At 43.6% G+C, this 18,866-nt stretch overlaps 1 protein-coding gene across 2 annotated transcripts in view; it reads right to left on the reverse strand.

Annotated features, from left to right (window-relative positions):
* The window catches only part of GPAT4 (glycerol-3-phosphate acyltransferase 4), an 845,426-nt gene that overhangs the window by 143,085 nt on the left and 683,475 nt on the right, over positions 1 to 18,866 (reverse strand). For both annotated transcript variants that reach the window (XM_044082998.1, XM_044082999.1), the window contains exon 10: positions 3,073 to 3,158. In XM_044082998.1, coding sequence (XP_043938933.1) covers positions 3,073 to 3,158 — 86 coding nt within the window. The remainder of the gene's footprint in view (positions 1 to 3,072; positions 3,159 to 18,866) is intronic.

Genomic DNA, 18,866 nt, shown 5'->3' on the forward strand with positions numbered 1-18,866 from the left:
TCATTATTTCACAAATACTGGCTTAGCTTCCTTTGAAGTGGAATGACAGATGCAACGAACATTTCAATAGTAGATGTCGAGAGCTTACAATGTAGTACTGTGGAGGGAATTAATGCACCTACATTTGACACAGAGAAGGACAGAGAGGCCTCCACTCTAACTACTCTCCTGGAATCCCAACACCACTGCAATGCACTACTGTGGAGGGATCAAGGTACCTATGCCTGACACAGACATGACAGAGAGGCCTTGTTACTCTCCTGGAATCCCAACACCACTGCAATGCACTACTATGGAGGGATCAAGGTACCTACATCTAACACAGACAAGGACAGAGAGGCCTCCACTCTTACTCTCCTGGAATCCCAACACCACTGCCTTTGCCCTTTTGAAAAAATCACTGCAGAACAATCTTCAAAATGAATGAAAAAGCAGCCAAGCTATAGTTTGTGAATGAACTACATGCCCGTAGAGCTGTAGCAAGATACATTAACTGTAAATACTATCAAAAGAACTTGCTGGATGCAACTAATGTACAATACCAATTTTACTGCACACTGAAAATCTAACTTACCTCTGCTAATTAACACAGCCCTGAGTTCTTCCTGCCACAAAAGCACCATCTCCTATAGACAGCAGCGCAGGATTTTCAGGAGAAAAACACAAGTGTGTGGTACAAAATGGAATTATATTTTAAAGCTCCCAGCGCGATCTCTGCAGCACTGACAGCTTGAGAACTGGACACAAGTCCAGAACATTACAGTGGAAATGTCTCCTATCATCATTGGTGTTTACTGCAACAAATCCTTAATTAAATCATGTACCCAAGTTTTCAGATGAAAGCCTGGGTATTTTAGAGCTTTAATATGCCCATACAATACGTACTGTATGAAATGCATACAGGTAAATAATTTAATATTTTGTCTCTCAGTGCCTTCCCACCATCAACCCTACCTCAATCAATTAGACTCATCTTTCCCAAGTGGGGAGACTTGCTGGCTGAGGTAGATAACATTTAGCCAACCATTTTGATCTTTGTGTTACGTCCATAATTCCTCTCCTTGCTGATTGTGTGTGCGAAGGTATACACTGCCTTCGCCTGAGGGAAAGCATGTTCCCTCTCACATCACATAACATCAAAACTAACATGTAAGTAGTTTGGGAAGGACCAAGTGCACATCCCATCTATTGCTGACTGCAAGACGACTTCATTAAGGCAGGTGTCCACAGTGTAGCAAGTTGGAATCCAACCCGGTTGCGCCTGTGTTGGCACTCCCCTCTTCTTCTGATTTAATCCACCAGCACCTCACCTGCCAATTAAATGCGTGTCTGCATCATACTACAGGGCCTTCACAACACACCCCTATGCCAAAGATTAACTACACATAAATTTTGATGTTAAAGCATTTATGCCTCAGTCACTGTTTTAAACATGCATATAATGATAATCTAAAAGCAGTACAATTATTTTATTTTGAAATCTTGACAAACTACACATGAATGACAACTCCATGGGAACTGCTTATTATTAGGGGGATGCATATACAGTGCAAACAGTCCTAAGGAATATGCACCGCTTTGGACACTATCTGTGGCTGCTGTTGTGTCCTCCATGTTTTAAAAGAGAAAATTCTAAATACTGAATTCTGAAAACATCTGACACCAGACATCTGGCAGTAAACAATGGTTACAAAACATCACTGAGACAAGCAATACTGAAATTGCTTTAGTTGTTTGCATAACATACAGTAAGATTTCTTAACATGCAGCTTACAAGGCTGATTACAGATCTCAATACCTGTGAGAGCTGGCAGCTTATATATTCCACTGCAGCACAGAATGTGTCACAGTGATGATGACAAGAAAGGACAAATAATTAAAAATGCATTTGAATTTCTAAATTCCTAGCGTCAAGCTCATGACTTACTGTCCCTCAAGAATCCCAACTACTGTAATCCCATGTTATTTTACTTTCCATATACATAAAAAATAATTTTGAAGGAAGAGCCATTTCCAGCATACATGGATAAAGCCCTGACAATGCTGCAGGTGACCCAAGTTTGGCTAGTGCCTTCGTGTCTTTACGACATTGCCAAGATGAATGAGAGGCTGTTGCCAGCTTGCCTATCCTGTGGGATAGGAGTTGCCCTCATCACACAGATGACACCTACCAACAACACTAGGTGTTCAACAATAGGTGTTCACCAAGTGGAGCTCGCTTTACTATGGTGCATTCGCTCTAAGTGGTCAAAGGGAAAATCCCCATAGGGAAGCATCCTTCCTCTCAGGAGGTAGTAAATGTGGGCCTTGGAGGAACATGACCCAGGAAGGAAGAAGTTACTTCCAGGGGAGGAGGCAGGCCATCCTATAGGACCATCAAGTTGGCCCACTGTTTAGCACCAAACTCTTGAAGGGAATGGAGGACTTATAGGGCGGTGGTTCCCAAGCAAGAACAAATGGGCCATAGGGCTCTTTTTTAGCGCAGGAACACCCATCTCCCATTCTGCCTGAAAGAATGGGCCAACTGGGTGAAGGTATTATGCAAGTTCTGGAGCGGGGAGGGGGGAAAAAAAGATATTTTTGAAGGAAGTTAACAACTGACTTCTTTTTGACGGTAAGAGGATAAGGATTCCACAGTCATGGAAAGTGTTATGTAATGTGTTGGCCACTTTTTTCCTACTTGTTTTTTTAGCATTAGGTACTTGTTCTGGTGTTAGCTCTCCCAATGGTGCATTCCACAGACTTTCAAACAGAACCAGATAAGACAGTGCATTACAGACTGAGCAAATATCACTTTCAGTAACATATATGAAAAAGAATATGGCAGCTCCTGACACTATAAAATATAGTTCATATTTTCTAACCAGACATTTTTTTCTAGTAAGGAATCATACTTTTTCAAGCTACTTTATGCGGCTAGTTCAAAAACTACACAGTAGAGTTGTGGGGGGTATACCCAATATAAAATAACCCAATTAATAAAAGATACATAATAAATAAGCAGACAAACCATGTAAAATAAACAAATCCTTGTCACTCTTCTATATTCCATACAACAAAGTATCTCCTTACCTTAATAGCAACAGGATAAACTGTAGCATCAACCTGAAAGCTGCCTTTCTTGAACATCATTACGGATGTGTTGTTGATACAAGTTCCTGCAGAAGGAGGAAAAGATATATTAAACCCAAATCTATTATCATCTGACAAAGTAACAGTTAAGATCTACCGGAGGTCACTCATGCTACTACAAAGCAATTCAGGGATACTAATGTAGCAGACAGACATGGATATAACAGCTACCTGGTAGAAAGACAGGTGAATAGTATTTTATCTGCTTAATAAAACTCACTAAAAAGAGCACAAGTACCTGCTCCCCGTGATAACTGTAGTTATGTGCAAGCCAGACTTTGCTAAGATAGGTCTTAATCAAAGGAGACAATATTGAGGGAACCATAAAAAACATCAATGTTGTTACATGCAGCTCTGCTGTCTTTCACCTTTTTGATCATTACAAACCTTCTTTACTAATGTTGCAAAGAAGCATAAAGTACAATTATTTAAGCAGAAAGTGTCCTCTCTATCCTCTGTGTCAGGGTGGGGGGGGGGGGTGTTAAATACATTTGTAGAACACATGGGTTCCAAATGATAACGCCCACATGGAATACGGCCAAAAGTGCCATACTTCCATTTAAGATGAGCACTGAAACTCTCAGTAGTGAAATAAAACTTACAGTTTACTAAATCAGACTTAATAGCTGCCCCACCTTTACACCTTCTTTCATCAGTCCTGGAATCCCCTGAATCATCATCAACCCCTTTTTGTCCATTTTCTACATGGGGTTGGGGTATTGTGTTAACTGTCACCATCTCTCTCGATTCAATGCCACACTTCTGCCTGACTGTCGCAGATCTCTCACACAATCCATCCACTTCTCTGGATGTCCTCATTTCCTCTAGCATTCTTCCTGTCTGTCCCATATCATCCTCACCAGATTGCCTTTTACTTTTCTGCACATGTGCCCAAAACCACCATAATTTGTTCTCTCTGATCTTTTCTGTAATTGGAGCTACTTTGGCTTCTGCTCTTATGTCCTAATTTCTTTGTCTGTCCCACAGTGTGCACCCACCACCCTTCTCAGGCACTTCATTTCCATCACCTCTAGTCGCATTGTCTGCTGTGCCTTCACCGCCCAGATTTCTGTACTGGTTGCACCACTGTTTTATACCCCTTACCTTTCAGCTTCTTTGGCATTCTTCTGTCATATAATACACCTGACACTGTGCCAGTTGATTGCAGCCCCTCTGATTCTAGCTTTGACCGCCTCATTCAGACTTCCTGTCTTCTCAACTACCCCTCCCAGATACCTGAAGCTGTTAACCTGTTTCACTATCTTCCCTTCTATTTCACTTCTCAGTTTATTCTGATTTCCACAATTTGCTGCCATTACCACTGTCTTATCTGTACTCTTGTTTCATCCCATGTGCCTTAAGTTTTGCATTCCATTCCCCTGTCCTTTGTTGAAGTTCTTACTCACAGTCTGCCTGCAATGTCACATCATCTGCATACATCCCCTCTAACCTGTTTGCTAATGTAATCCATCACCAGTATGACCAGCAGTGGGCTCAAAGCTGAACCCTGATGCATACCCACTCTCACTGGAACCCTCTCTGTGAGACCAAACACTGTTTGCACTAGAGTCATTGGGTCCTTGTACACAACCTGCATTAACTATACCAATGTTTCTGGGACTTCAAATTACTGCAGAACTACCCAAATCAGCTTTCTCTGGACCTTGTCATATGTTTTCTCTAAGTCTAGGAAACCCTAAATGGACTCTCTCCTCATCTCTACCTTCTTCTCAAATATCTGTCTCACTACAAACATTCAGTTAGTTGTGCAGCATCCTGCTCTGAATGTGAAGTGCTAGTCTCTCAATCTTCCTTTCTACTACTCTGCATATCCATTTGTCAATAGTCTTCAGAACTTTCATGCAATGCGACAGGAGTTTGATACCTCTGTGCCGCCCACAGTTATGGATGCCCCCTTGTTCTTGTACACTGGCACAAATATGCTTATTCTCCAGTCATCTGGGAAATGCCTTTCTCTCCACACTGCTATGGGTACCCTCAGGAGCTATTTCTCCCCTGTCTCACACTGCATCTTTATCATATCTGCTGTGACCTCATTTGAGCCTGCTGCTTTCTCTAACTTCATTTTCCTACTTCTTCTATGGTGGGGTCGCCTTCTTCTCTCATTGTAGGTTATTACTGGGGCAATACAGCTTCTGTAGGGTTTTCTTCATTCAGAAGCTGCTAAAAGTACTCATTCCATCTGCCTTTGATGTCCTGGGGACTGGTGATCAGGTTATTGCTAGCATCCCTTATGAAATGTGTCTGACTATCACCATTATCTTTCTGCCTTTGCCTTGCAACCTGATATAGTTTCTTTGTGCCACCTACTGAGTCACTTTCCAGAAGCTGGCAGGATGCCTCTGATGCCCTGTTCTTTGCTATTACAATTCCTTTCTTAGCCTCTTTGCTAGTCAACAAGTATTCTTCTTTAGCCTGGTCAGTCTTTTCTATCTCCCACTTTTCCTACACTACTACTTTCTTTTGATCACTTCCTGGACTTCTGCATTTCACCACCAGCTTTCGTACCTTATTTCCATACCTGGCTCAGCTACATATCTGTCCTGTAGTCCTCACACATGCGGTTTTGAGGAGCTGCCATACTTCTTAAACTATACTTATTTCCTCCTCTTCTTGGGGTGCTACAGCCCTGAGTAATTCCTTGAACTACTGTACTTTCAGTCAACTTCCAGGTCTTTGGCCTGATCACTGCTGACCTTAGTGCCTTTTCGGATCACTGCTTGCAGCTGATTTTAGCAACTAGTTGCTTATGCTGTGGGCCAACTGTTTCACTACAGATGACTTTGCTATCACTGATTCTACACTAGTGCCTTTCCTTACTAGAAGGAAGTCTACCTGGGTTGCATGTTGGACACTCCTGTATGTGATCTTGTGACCGTCTCTCTTTTTGAACCATTTGTTGACCACTATCAAGCCAGTCTGTAATCTGTGTTAACCTATCTTGAACATAATGCACAACGCACTAGATGCTTTAAGTGGTTGGTCTACACAAAACTTCCCCCTATCGGGCGCCATGTAGAATCTGTGCTGCTGCCCAATGCATTCATTGGTGAGTTTGAGTTAGAAACACCAAGCATGTTTTTCGGAGGTGGGATGAACCCCACAGAAACACAAGAACAACATGCAACCTGCAAATAGGCACTGGCTGGAGGTCAGGATTGAAACTTGTACCTTGTGCATGGGCGGCAAATACCTTAACCATTATTCAAACTGGAATTCCTATATCAGCAGCTACACATAACCACTTTCATCTTCTCACTGACATCTTTGAAATTTACCCTTCCTGTTAATGACTATGTGGTCTATATACAACCTACCCCTGCTGAAAGACTGTTCCCTTAAATTAATTACCCTCATACCAATCAGTGTCTGCAGTGAAAAGATTTATCCTGACCCCTACTCCTGATGTGACAAATAAGTTACACAGAACTGGTTCCCAGCACTAAACTCTGTGGCACTACACTATTAATAGGCTTTTTTCAAATTGTATGCCTAGGCCAGACTGCTCAGGCTCACTCTGCTCCCCTACTCTACCCTACCCCCATTCCCAGCCACCCCTAAATCAATTACATTAATACTTACCAAGACCCCTCCCATCCAAATCCAGCAACCAATCAACACTTCCACCCCAATCATCTTAACTCTTCCCTCATAACTAACACCCTTACTGCTTCCTCAGCCCTTGCCTAGGTACCTCTAATTAAATACAACCTCTCATCACAAAATATTCCTGACTTACTACTACTACTGCTTTTTTACTTCCTCCCCCACAGATCTCTGCCCAATCTACTATGTTTCATACCAATTCTCCTCTCCCTGGCCCTATGTCTCTCTATTCTATTTCACTTAACATCACTACATATTTCCTTCACACTGCTTAGGTCTTGTATAACTTACACACAATCCTCACCTCTCTCTAGTTACGGCTGACATATCCCCAGCCTATTCACACCAAACACATTACTATATGCCAAATATAAGTTACTTCCTCTAGGAAAAGTTACCCTAAACAATATACCTGCCCTAAAAGAATTCGGCCACCAATGAACTATCCTCATATGCAATCCAAGCTAAGCCAGTGTGGAGACATCCACCCAAACCCATGATCTGAACCTCCCACTTTCAGCCCTTCCAATTCATACAAAACACTTAATATTACAACCTCAACCTCCAAAGTGCAAGAAACAAGATACCAGAATTCCTTGCCTGGATAACACTAAATAAGCCAAACATAATAGCAGCAACTGAAACTTGGTTGAAGCCATACATAAAAGACACTGAATTTCTTCCCCCAGGCTACAACTCTCCAAGGGCTGACAGACCACACAAAAGAGGAGGAGGTATCAACATACACTACCCAAGTACCTACTCAATTGTTCCTTATTCCAACCCAATTCCAAAATTTTCCACAGCAGAGATACTATAATTCTTAAGATTGAATAATTCCAACAATCTCTGCATCACAGCTATATATATATATTGCCCCGGCGATAACATTTCCCTGCTAGAAAACATTCTTGCCTGGATATGAAACAATATAGAAATGAAAATTATCCTTGGAGACCTAAGCATAAACTGGTCAGATACCTCAAACCAATCCCCCCTACTCACTATCAATCTCTAACTTCACTCAACTAATTACAGACATAACCAGACCCAACAAAAACAAAGATGGCGGCTCAACACTTGACTGGATATTGGTCTCCAACTCAACCAAAATTTCAGCAGCAGGCACTCTTTCCTACAGCATCGGTAACCACTTTCCAGCCTATGTACTATGCAAAAAAACTCCAACACCATGTCAGCATCAATATAAATATACAAGAAATCTAGTTAATTTCAACCTCACAACCCTAAATGAAACCTTGGAAAAATCAGCTGGAATGTACTAAAAGTCCTCCCCCTTGATGAACCTGTAGAATTCTTTAACTCCACTTTCCTGGACCTTCTAAATAATCTTACCTCTATAAGACAAAAGAGAGTTAAAAACTAATAATGTTGTATGCCTCACCAGATCTACCAAACAAATCATGACTGACAGAGACAAAGCTTAGAAAAAAATTATTCCAAAAATTAACCAAAATTTCCTCTGATCTCCTAGAATTCAGGCAGCTATGCAATAAAGCAAAAAGACTACATAACAATGACAGAAAAAGCAGGCTACTTTGGTCTGCAAAAGAATTATAAACAAAACGCAAAGAAAGTTTGGAACTCTATCCCATCTCTGCTAAACTCTGGCTCCAAAAACAACCCCTGTCCACATCCAGACAAAACACCTAGTGAAACAGCCTCCCTCTTCAACACTCATTTCATCAATACAATATCAAGCCTCGCAGCAACCTTTTCCCAAATCAGTAGTGAAAGTAACTACCACCCACCAAAGCTCACCTAACAAAATACTATCTCCCCCCAACCACCTTTTCCTTCTTTCCTATACCCACTGCTATTATCAAAAAACTGCTTATCAAACGGAAACCATTTTCTAATGCTCCTGACAACCTACCCCCTGAATACCTTCAGATGTCAGCTAAAGCCATTGCCTATCCAGTCAGCAAACTCATAAACAGATCTATCCAGGAGGTCTGTGCACCTACTATCTGGAAAAAATCTTTCATTCTACCCCTCCACAAAGGTGGCAACACAGATATTTCAAACTTTACACCTATTGATATTCTCTCCCCGCTTTCTAAAATGTTGGAAAAATGCATCCATAAACAACTTCTCAGTTATCTACTTCAAAACCAGCTTCTTTTCCCCACTCACCATGGTTTCAGGCCACGCCACGCCACAGCACAGCAAAACTACCGCACTTATATCATTCTTGGATACAATCAATCGAGCTTGAGATACCAGCAAAATTGCATCTTCTCTATTTCTGGACCTCTCCAAAGCCTTTACTACCATTTTCCATCCCCTGCTACTCACCAAACTCTCAAGCCTAGGTATCTCCCCTTCGACCTTAGATTGGTTTACCAGCTACCTAAATAACAGACAATCTACTAAATGGCAAAACTACTTCTCTCCTTTCTCTGAAACACTCCCAGGTGTCCCCAAGGATCTATATTAGGCCTCTACTCTTTAGTATTTTCACCAATGACTTCCACTCCAATTTTATTAATGGTACAGTAGTTCAACATACAGATGACTCTACCATAATTTGCTCTAACTATTACTGAACTCCTGCATACAACCCAGAATGCTTTCAGCTCCACCAAAACATATATCCACCTTTCTCTAAACCCCACCCCAAAAAAATAAGAAGTTATGTCTTACCATAACGATCCATGTGAATTGTTCATCTCGCCTTTGTTCTTACACACGGGTTCGGAGCCGATCCTCGGCTCCGAGTCGGCCGCATCACCAGCTCAGCATCTTCGAGAAAGCTCGAGGCACAGTAATATCCCATGATCCTCAGGTGCTAACCCTCAGCTCTAGTTTGCTATACCAGAAGAATCTCTATTAGACCTGTGTCTAGAACACTTATAAACAGATACTACACAGTGTCTGGAACCCTACTGTCAAGTAGAGGAGAAAAGATGCCATTACTAAGGCACAATGACATGCCCACCATATCTAGAAAAGGCTGAAAAGGAATCTAGTTGAATACCGTTCTCCCAGACCGCAGGACGGGGGATGGAGGGGGGGAATGTAAGAACAAAAGCGAGATGAACAATTCACATGGATTGTTATGGTAAGACATAACTTCTTAATGTGAAATTGTTCAATCTCGCCGTTTGTTCTTACACACGGGTAGCGTCCCTAGCTCCTTTTTCCCGGGTGGCTCAAGGGAGAACATTCCTGAGTACAGTGGAACCAAACGTCGCCCTGTCCCTGGAGCTCTTGTCTAGCTTATAGTGGGCGATAAAAGTATGTGGTTTTGCCCAAGTTGCCGCTGCACAAATGGTATCTAAAGGCAAACGAGCGGTATGGGCTGAAGAGGTAGCAATCGCCCTTGTAGAATGAGCTCTGGGTTTGAAAGGCAGTTGCTGTTTCGATTCAGCATATACCAAATTTATGCAATCTGAGAGCCATTTGGATAAGGTAACCTTCGTTACTGCCTGTCCTTTTCTTTGGTCAGCATATGAGACAAATAGTTGATCTGACTTTCTGTACTCTTTTGTCCTATGTAAGTAAAATCTTAGTTGTCTGTGAACGTCCAACTTGTGCAATGTGTATTCTAGCTTATTGGAATGATTTTTAAAGAAGGTAGGTAGTTCGATAGATTGATTGATGTTCTGAATCGAACAAACCTTCGGAAGGAAGGACGGATTGGTGCGCAAGGTTACTCTATCTGGATGAAAAATCATGTACGGGGGTCGGATAGATACAGCCTGTAACTCTGAAACTCTCCTGGCAGAAGTGATGGCAACCAGAAAAAGTGTTTTCCATGAAAGAAATTTTAACGGAGTTGTGGTTGCTGGTTCAAATGGGGGCAACATGAGTTGTGACAGCATGAGATTAAGATTCCAAGGGGCTATTGGATTATGAAAGGGGGGACGAAGGTGAAAGGTACCTTTCATGAAGGCTTTACAAAGCCTGTGGGACATAAGAGAACCATCCTCACGGCCAATATGAAAATTGGATATAGCAGCCAGTTGAACCCTTACAGTGGATGTTGATGCTCCTTCTTGAAAAAGTGTGGTGAGGAAATCTAGTATCTTGTGTACTGGAGCCCCAAATGGATCTATACCTTGTTTGGAGGCCCAGTGCGCAAAACGGTTCCATTTGCTGATGTACAATTTCCTTGTAGATGGTTTGTGTGAAGATACAATGATTTGTTGTACTGCAGGGGATAGTAACTCTGACCTGGCTAAGATGGGAAGCGGAGCAGCCAAGCTGTCAGTTTGAGGGACTTGAGGAAGGTGTGAGGAACTCCCGATGAATGTGTCAACAGGTCTGGCTCCGGGTCCAGTAGCCATGGTTCCTCCACTTGATGAGATTGAAGGAAGGGAAACCAGATTTGTCGAGGCCAGAATGGGGCTATCAGTATTATGGTCCTGTCCAGACGTTTGGCTTTCTGCAAAAACCTGGGAATTAGTGGAACAGGAGGAAAAGCGTAAAGGAGACCCGGGGGCCAATCGTATACCAGTGCGTCCCTGGGGACACCCCCTGGAGGGGGTAACAGGGCAAAGTAGCTTCTGCATTTGGTGTTCAATGGGGATGCAAACAGGTCGCAGCAAGGCTGGCCCCATCTGCGGAAGATCTCTTCCGCCACTTGAGGTTTGAGGGACCACTCGTGAGGGAACAGGATGGCTCTGCTCAACCTGTCCGTGATTACGTTGGAAGTCCCCAGGATGTGCGTTGCTATCAGAAAGCGTCCAGTGGACTTTGCCCATTGCCAAATTCTGAGGGCCTCTCTGCATAACAGGTAAGATCTGGTTCCCCCTTGCTTGTTTATGTATCAGACCACTGACATGTTGTCTGTCTGAACTGTCACTGTTCCCCGAGTAAGGACTTGTGAAAGTGTTGCAACGCTAGAAACACTGCCCTCAGCTCTAGAACACTGATGTGCAGATTGTACTCCAAGTTGGACCATTGACCTTGGACTGTTTGTCCCTGAAAGAATCCCCCCCACCCTATCAGGGAAGCGTCCATGGTTAGAGTTGCTACCGGACTGGGTAAGACCAAGGGTCGTCCTAGTGTTAGCTCTTGACTGTGTATCCACCACAAGAGATCCTTCTTGCAAGAATTTGTGATCAAGATTTCGTGAGACAGTGGAAGTTGTAGATACGACCACTGGGCGAATAGCATCCATTGAAGAATCCTCATGTGCATCCTGCCTAAAGGAACTATAAGAAGGGAGGCTGCCATCAAGCCTAGCACTCTTAATATTTGTCGTGCAGGGACTCTCTTGTTGTGAAGAAGGAGCGAGATTTGATGCCTGAGGTCTGATACTCTTGGTGGGGGGAGAGTAACTTGAGCCAGGGAAGTGTCTAGCTGTGCTCCTATAAATAATATACGCTGTGACGGCAATAAGACAGATTTTCCAAAATTCACCGTTATGCCTAGTGAAGAGCAAAGACTGATGGTGTAGTCCCTGGCTTGTAGAAGACGATACTCGGTGGTGGCAGATAGGAGCCAATCGTCTAGATAAGGAAACACCCGGAATCCTTTTCGTCTCAAGTGAGACGCTACTACTGCCATGCATTTGGTGAACACCCTGGGGGCTGAGGTGAGACCAAAGGGCAGAGCGCGAAACTGGAAATGACTGGCTCCCAGCCGGAAGCGCAAGTGATCTCTGGACGCCCTGGCCATCTTGATATGGTAGTATGTGTCTGAGATCTATAGAGCACATCCAGTCGCCCTTCTGCAGAAAAGGGAGGATTGACTGAAGCGTGACCATCCGGAACTTTTCCTTTTTCACAAAGGTATTTAACTTGCTGAGGTCTAAAATTGGCCTCCAGTCCCCTGTTTTCTTTGGAACTACAAAGAACCTTGAGTAAGTTCCGGATCCTATTTGGATTACTCTGTTTTCGAGCAACCTTCCTATCTCTATGGTTGCTTGGTCTCGCAGACTGGGTGGAACGTCTGGGAGTTTTTTGGAGTTGGGTGGCTTTTTTATGAAGGGAATGTTGTAGCCTCTGGTAACTATGCTTTTTACCCAGTAATCTGATGTAATATTTAGCCAGGCCTCTGGGTATAAAGCCAAGCGACCCCCGACTGCCTCCAGAGTAGGACAGCCGGGCCTGCACTCAGGAGTGCTGGAAGGGCTTTCCAGAGAAGGTCTCTCTGTCGCCCTGATTTTGCAGACCCCCCCCCCCTGCCGGCTGGGCGGCGTCTTCCGTTTCTTCCCCCTCCTCTGCCTCTGGAGGGGGCGTCACTTTGGGTGTGCTGAAAAGATCCCCAAGTCTTTCGGAACCACATTTTTCCTCCTCATTGCCCTTTAGGGTAGGGTCTAGATGGAATGGAAAAACAGACCCCTATGGCAGACAGGGTCTTCCCTTCTTGTTCACACCTCGTGAGAGTCTCCTTTACTTTGGGCCCAAACAGGAGGCACCATCGAAGGGGGCATTGGCAAAGGAAGACTTAAAGGCTTCCGCAAAGGAGCATAAGCGCAACCAGGATTGTCTTCTCAGGGCGATCGCTGAAGCTGCCACTCTACTTGACCCTTCGGCTGCGTATGAAATCAGCCTCATGGACGAGTTGACTATGGAATTTAGGGTGTTAAGTTGCGCTGTCACTTTCTCAGAGACAGCAGCATCTGTGTGTCCCTGGAGAGTATCTCCTAGTTCCTTAATGAGATCTCTCTGTAAATGCGTGAAATGCGTAAGGTAGTTGAGCGATCGGATGGAAAAAGTCGCCAAACTAAATATGCGCTTCCCATATCTGTCCATTGTCCTAGAATCCTTATTAGGAGGATGGACAGAGGAAGATGATTCAGACATTTCTTTCTTTGTGGCCGCCGCCACCACCATAGTATCTACGGGAACTCCTTTTGTAAGATAGGCTTTATCTTGGGGAGCCGTCATGTATTTGTTTGGTTTACGGGGGACTGGTTCCACTGTATCAGGTGTTTCCCAAGCCCTCCGAGCTATAAGATCCATGAGATCGTCAAAGGGTGGAGTCACCCAGGAGGTAGAAGGTTGAGCCCCAAATGCCTTCAGTAAGACCGATTCATCCACAGAAGGGGTAATGGTTTGCCAGTCCCCTCTTTGCTTCAGGATTTCCAAAATGTCTGCAAACGAGACATCCTCAGAAGTGGACCGTGGGGACCCTTCTGTTTCATCTAAATCAGTATCAGACGTGAGAGATTCCTGAGGGGAATCTATGTGCCTCCTCTTGCACAGTCGTTTCCTTGGAACATCCTCAGCGGGAGCTTCTGGGGAAGCATCTGAGGAACCAGAGTCACCCTGTGGGGACTTCTGAGGCATTGGGTCTCGACACTTGGTAGGTACCGAAGGCACAGAAGCAGAACGCGGACCTTTTGGGGAAGGAGATGAAGATACCGATGAAGTATGTGTCTGATCAGACAAGACCTTCCTCATGATGTCAAAGGCACCGGTGCCCCGACCCAAAGATCTGACCCGATCCGAAGAAGGGGGTCGTTTCTCCGGAATCGGAACCACGGGCTCCGACACCGAGGACGGATCCGAACTGATCTGAGCCAAGGCACCGAGGGGAAGAGTCGGAACAGATATCTCGGTTCGACTATCCCCCCCGGAACCCAGGAAAGATCTTCGGCTCCGAGACTCTCCGGCTGGTTCCGAAGGAGTCGAGGTCAACGGAGCCGATAGCACTACTGGAGGCTTCGGCACCAAGGGCTCTACAATCATCGGTTCTTCGACTCCTAACACCGATGACTCGACAGGTCTCGGAGGAGGAAGTGTTGAGGGAACTGGAATAGCTTCAAGTTTCTAAACCAGCTGAGACGAAACCTCGATTAATTTGGACAAAGCCGAGTTCTCCATAATCTTCTGTACCACTCGGTCCACATCGGAGTCGGAAAGTGGCCTCGAAGAACGGGTCGAAGGGATCGAAGCCGTCACCGAGCGAAGGATAGCCGAAGGTGGTACCTCTGATACCGGCTCTAAGACCTGAGCCTCGTGCAGAGATAAAGTCTCGACACCCGGCACCGAAGTCATAGGAGCCGGTGTCCGAATCTGAAAAGAGGTGCTCGGAGCCGATGCCTTGGGCTCCGACACTCTTGAAGACTTCGACCCCTTCGAACACTTTGAAACCTGTTCAGCCTTGTCCAGGGCCTCCTGAAACTCGGGTTTAAGCAACCCTCTGTCCACCAACTTCCTGCGTCTTTCCAGCATGACCCTCCCACTAAAGGAATGACAGATGGAACAGTCTTCCTGCAAGTGGAGAGGGCCAAGACAGTAGACGCAGGATGAGTGGTTGTCAGTAATGGACATCTTCTGTCCACACTGACACCTTTTAAAACCACTTTTGGTCTTTTCTGACATGCTTACAAAAGAAAATCCAAGAAAAGGTACACCACTCTTTAGAAAAATTTTCTACAATATATTTTAAATGTAATATATATTTAACTGTAAAATACTCACACAGCACACTATGATATATATATATATAACTATATCTATATGAAAAATAGAAAAGTTAAAGGCAAAAAAACGATATATATATATATATATATATATATATATATATATATATATTTTTTTTTTTAAAGTACTGTAAATTCTTACAGAAAAAACGGCCTAAGGCCCTTACTAAGAATTTTGAAGTAACAACCTAACTAAACTAACCTTAAACAACAACTAAATAATAAACCTATCAAGCACTATAAAGAAGAGTAAAATTTAGAAGTAAATAACAAGAAATCACAAGAAATATATAGAAAAAATTCTACTGGCCCGAGCCTCTCGATGTGATCTGCTGCTAGCGGCAAACTAGATCTGAGGGTTAGCACCTGAGGATCATGGGATATTACTGTGCCTCGAGCTTTCTCGAAGATGCTGAGCTGGTGATGCGGCCGACTCGGAGCCAAGGATCGGCTCCGAACCCGTGTGTAAGAACAAACGGCGAGATTGAACAATTTCACATCTGTTATTTACTCCCAAGAAAAGTACTTCCATAAATAAGACTGACTTCATCGTATACTCTCAAAACAAGACCGCCACAGTAGCAGTACCTCATACAAAATTACTGGGAGTCATCTTAGATGAAAACCTTACTTTTGATCTCCATGTACAAACCTCTATCAAAAAGACACATCAAAAACTAGGATCCCTCTAAAGACATAAAAATTTTCTTAACTGTTCTTCCAAACAAACTTGCCCGTACCTTCCTCCTCCTCTCATTCCTATATGGTGCCCCACTCCTCACCCATATCCAGTTATCCCTAAAAATAAGCTAGCGTCCTGCTACAATAAAGTCACCTCATTCGCAACCAATGCTAAATATTCATTCCATCACTGCTCTTCCTTACTATCAGTCACTTGGCTTGAATTCTCACATCACTTAACATATCCGCAACTAACCATAGCACATAAAATTGTATAGAATCCTGGAATGTACTCCCACTAGCTATTAGGACCATCAGTAACATCTCCTTCAAAACAGCATCTGGCCACCCTCTGGCACTGTAGATGCTCTAACTTCCATAAGACTTGACTCCTCTTCCCTACATCAAATCACCTTTTTCCTCATTCCTCCAAAACTTGACTTTATTACTTCTTCACACACTTCACTCCTAGTACTAATCTCTCCCTACTTCTAACACCTATATCTTTAGATAGTTATTCTAATTCTACCCATATTAAGCACTTCCACACTCTCAGAGTCTACTCCGGAGTGTACACTAACATCAGTGTACTAGAATATGTTCCTTGGATTTACTTCTATGATTTGTGTTTTTACATTACTTCTCTGTACCACCTATATTTTCATATTGTACTTTATTGCACTTATAATGCCTGTTATGACTACGCTTCTTGTTAATACAAACTGTTCCAATATTATGTAATTGTTATACTAACTGCCTTTGTGTAGCTTTTCTCCCCCTGGCCTCCACTGAAAATGGGTTCTTCTTGGCAAAGTGGACTTTCCCGACAAACTGGTCAGTTAAGCACTTTCATATACTCTTCACCACTTTAGGCCCAAAAGTGCTCTTCAGTTTGTGAAAAGGACTTTATACTACAGGTGGATGGTTCAGACAGCATGAAGATGACAAAGCAGAGTGAAGAAGTTCTTAAAGGGCGGCATTAGACCGGCTGGCTTCCCCTTTACTCTATTTTATCTGTCTTGCTTTTGTTTATCAGGTTTGTTTAATAATTCTAACAGTTTTAGTAAAATTCTGTTACTGGCCAGCAAGTACACTCCTTGGATGCCAGCAAAGGAGAAATTTACAGAGCCTAAAAGAAAATGAACTAGAAAAGGTGAAAAGAAAACACAGACTGGAAGGAATCCTGCAGCTGTTCAGCAAAAAGCGGTTCAAGCTCCAGCTTTGGTACAAGAGATTAAGTACAGTAATTCTTAGGAAAAATAAATCAAATATGCTCATAAATGATTTAAGTAAATGAAATAAAGATACCAAAAGGCTGGAAATTAGAAGAAACTTTATAAACAGCTATTCAGATGAACTGATAAAAAGTACAGTTTTGTACCTACCATAAATGTAGATGTTCGAGTGCTCATACAGCTGCAGTCATTACAGATGGGTTATCCTGCCGTCAGGCGGGTCCTCGGTCGGCCGAATTCCAAAGTCTAGGTCCGGCGTCGGTTGTCGTCGCTTCTTCCCTGACGTCAGTGCGGCAGGGGTACAAAAGAGGCAGCCGACGCCATTTTCTTCAGTTTTTCTTGCCCCAGATGTCAGGTGCCCCCAGAAGGAAGGCAAAACATAAAGTTATGCAAACATGTGAAATAGAGTAATCAAAAAACAGTAGCTGCAAGCAAATACACCATAAGAGAATACCCCAAATAGGTTGTATGATAAGGTGTTAGTCATAAGGCCTGTCCTGAGAGGGGACGGAGGGGGGGGTAACCTGGACTGCAGCTGTATGAGCACTCGAACATCTACATTTATGGTAGGTACAAAACTGTACTATGTTCATCGTGCATACAGCTGCAGTCATTACAGATGGGAAGAATCCCAAAGCTAAGTCAGGGTGGTAGGCACTAAGTGGAACTAGGAGAAGCGAGGATGCCCTGCAAGACTGCTGTGGCAAAACCCGCTCTAGATTTAGAGTATAGTGGAAGGTGATAGTGCTTGGAGAAAGTGTGCACTAAACTCCAAGTGGCTGCTTCAAAAATGTCCTTGGTAGGTACCCCCCTGAGGAAAGCTGCAGAGGTAGCTGTGGCCCTGGTGGAGTGGGATCTGATGCATGCAGGCACAGTTTTTTCATGAAATGAGTAACAAAAGCGTATGCAGTGGGCTATCCATTTTGAAATTGTCTGTTTGGAAATAGCCTTTCCTTGAGCACCTGTAGCATAGGACACAAAGAGTTGCTCGGATTTCCTGAATGGCTTTGTCCTGTCCAAATAATAACAAAGTTGTCTATGAATGTCCAAGGAATGTAGTAGTCTTTCCCCTTTGTTTTGTGGATTTGGATAAAAGGTAGGTAAGTGTATAGTCTGATTCAAGGCTACACTGGATACTACCTTTGGCATAAAGGTAGGGTTGGTTCGTAAGGAAACTCTGTCCTGATGGAAAACGATGAATGGTTGCACAGCCATGAGGGCCTGTAGCTCCGAAACCCTGCGTGCTGAGGTGATAGCCAGTAGAAAGGCTGTTTTCCATGACAAGTATTGTAGTTCTGTTGAAGAAGCTGGCTCAAAGGGAGGAAGGGTCAGCTTTTCCAATATGAAGTTGAGGTCCCAAGCAGGGACTGGTGGTTTCCTTGGGGGTTTTATATTTTTTGCCCCTCTGAGGAACTGCCTTAAGAGAGGATGTGAGAATAAAGGAGGATCTGTGTTGTATTGTGCAGAAATGGCTGAAGCGTGGATCTTGATGGAGGAGAAGGAAAGTCCACTGTTTAACATCTCAGCTAGGTACTGTAAAATTTGAGGTATATTTATTATCCAAGGATTCTGGCCCTTTTCTTGATTCCAGGCACAAAATTGTTTCCATTTGGCGGAGAAGGCTTTTCTAGTAGAAGGTCTTCTGGCCTCCAAGATGACATCCTGCACCTCCTTGGAGAGGAGAGTCTGATGGAAAATCAAGGAATTCTCCATGCAGCTAGATTTAGGGTTTTGAGCTGGCTGTGAAGGGTTTTGTAGTTGTGCTGGGACAACAGAAGAAAGACTAG

The sequence above is a fragment of the Protopterus annectens genome, chromosome 9.part0, assembly GCF_019279795.1.
Source record: "Protopterus annectens isolate FY-2018-M chromosome 9.part0, PAN1.0, whole genome shotgun sequence".
NCBI lineage: Eukaryota > Metazoa > Chordata > Ceratodontiformes > Protopteridae > Protopterus > Protopterus annectens.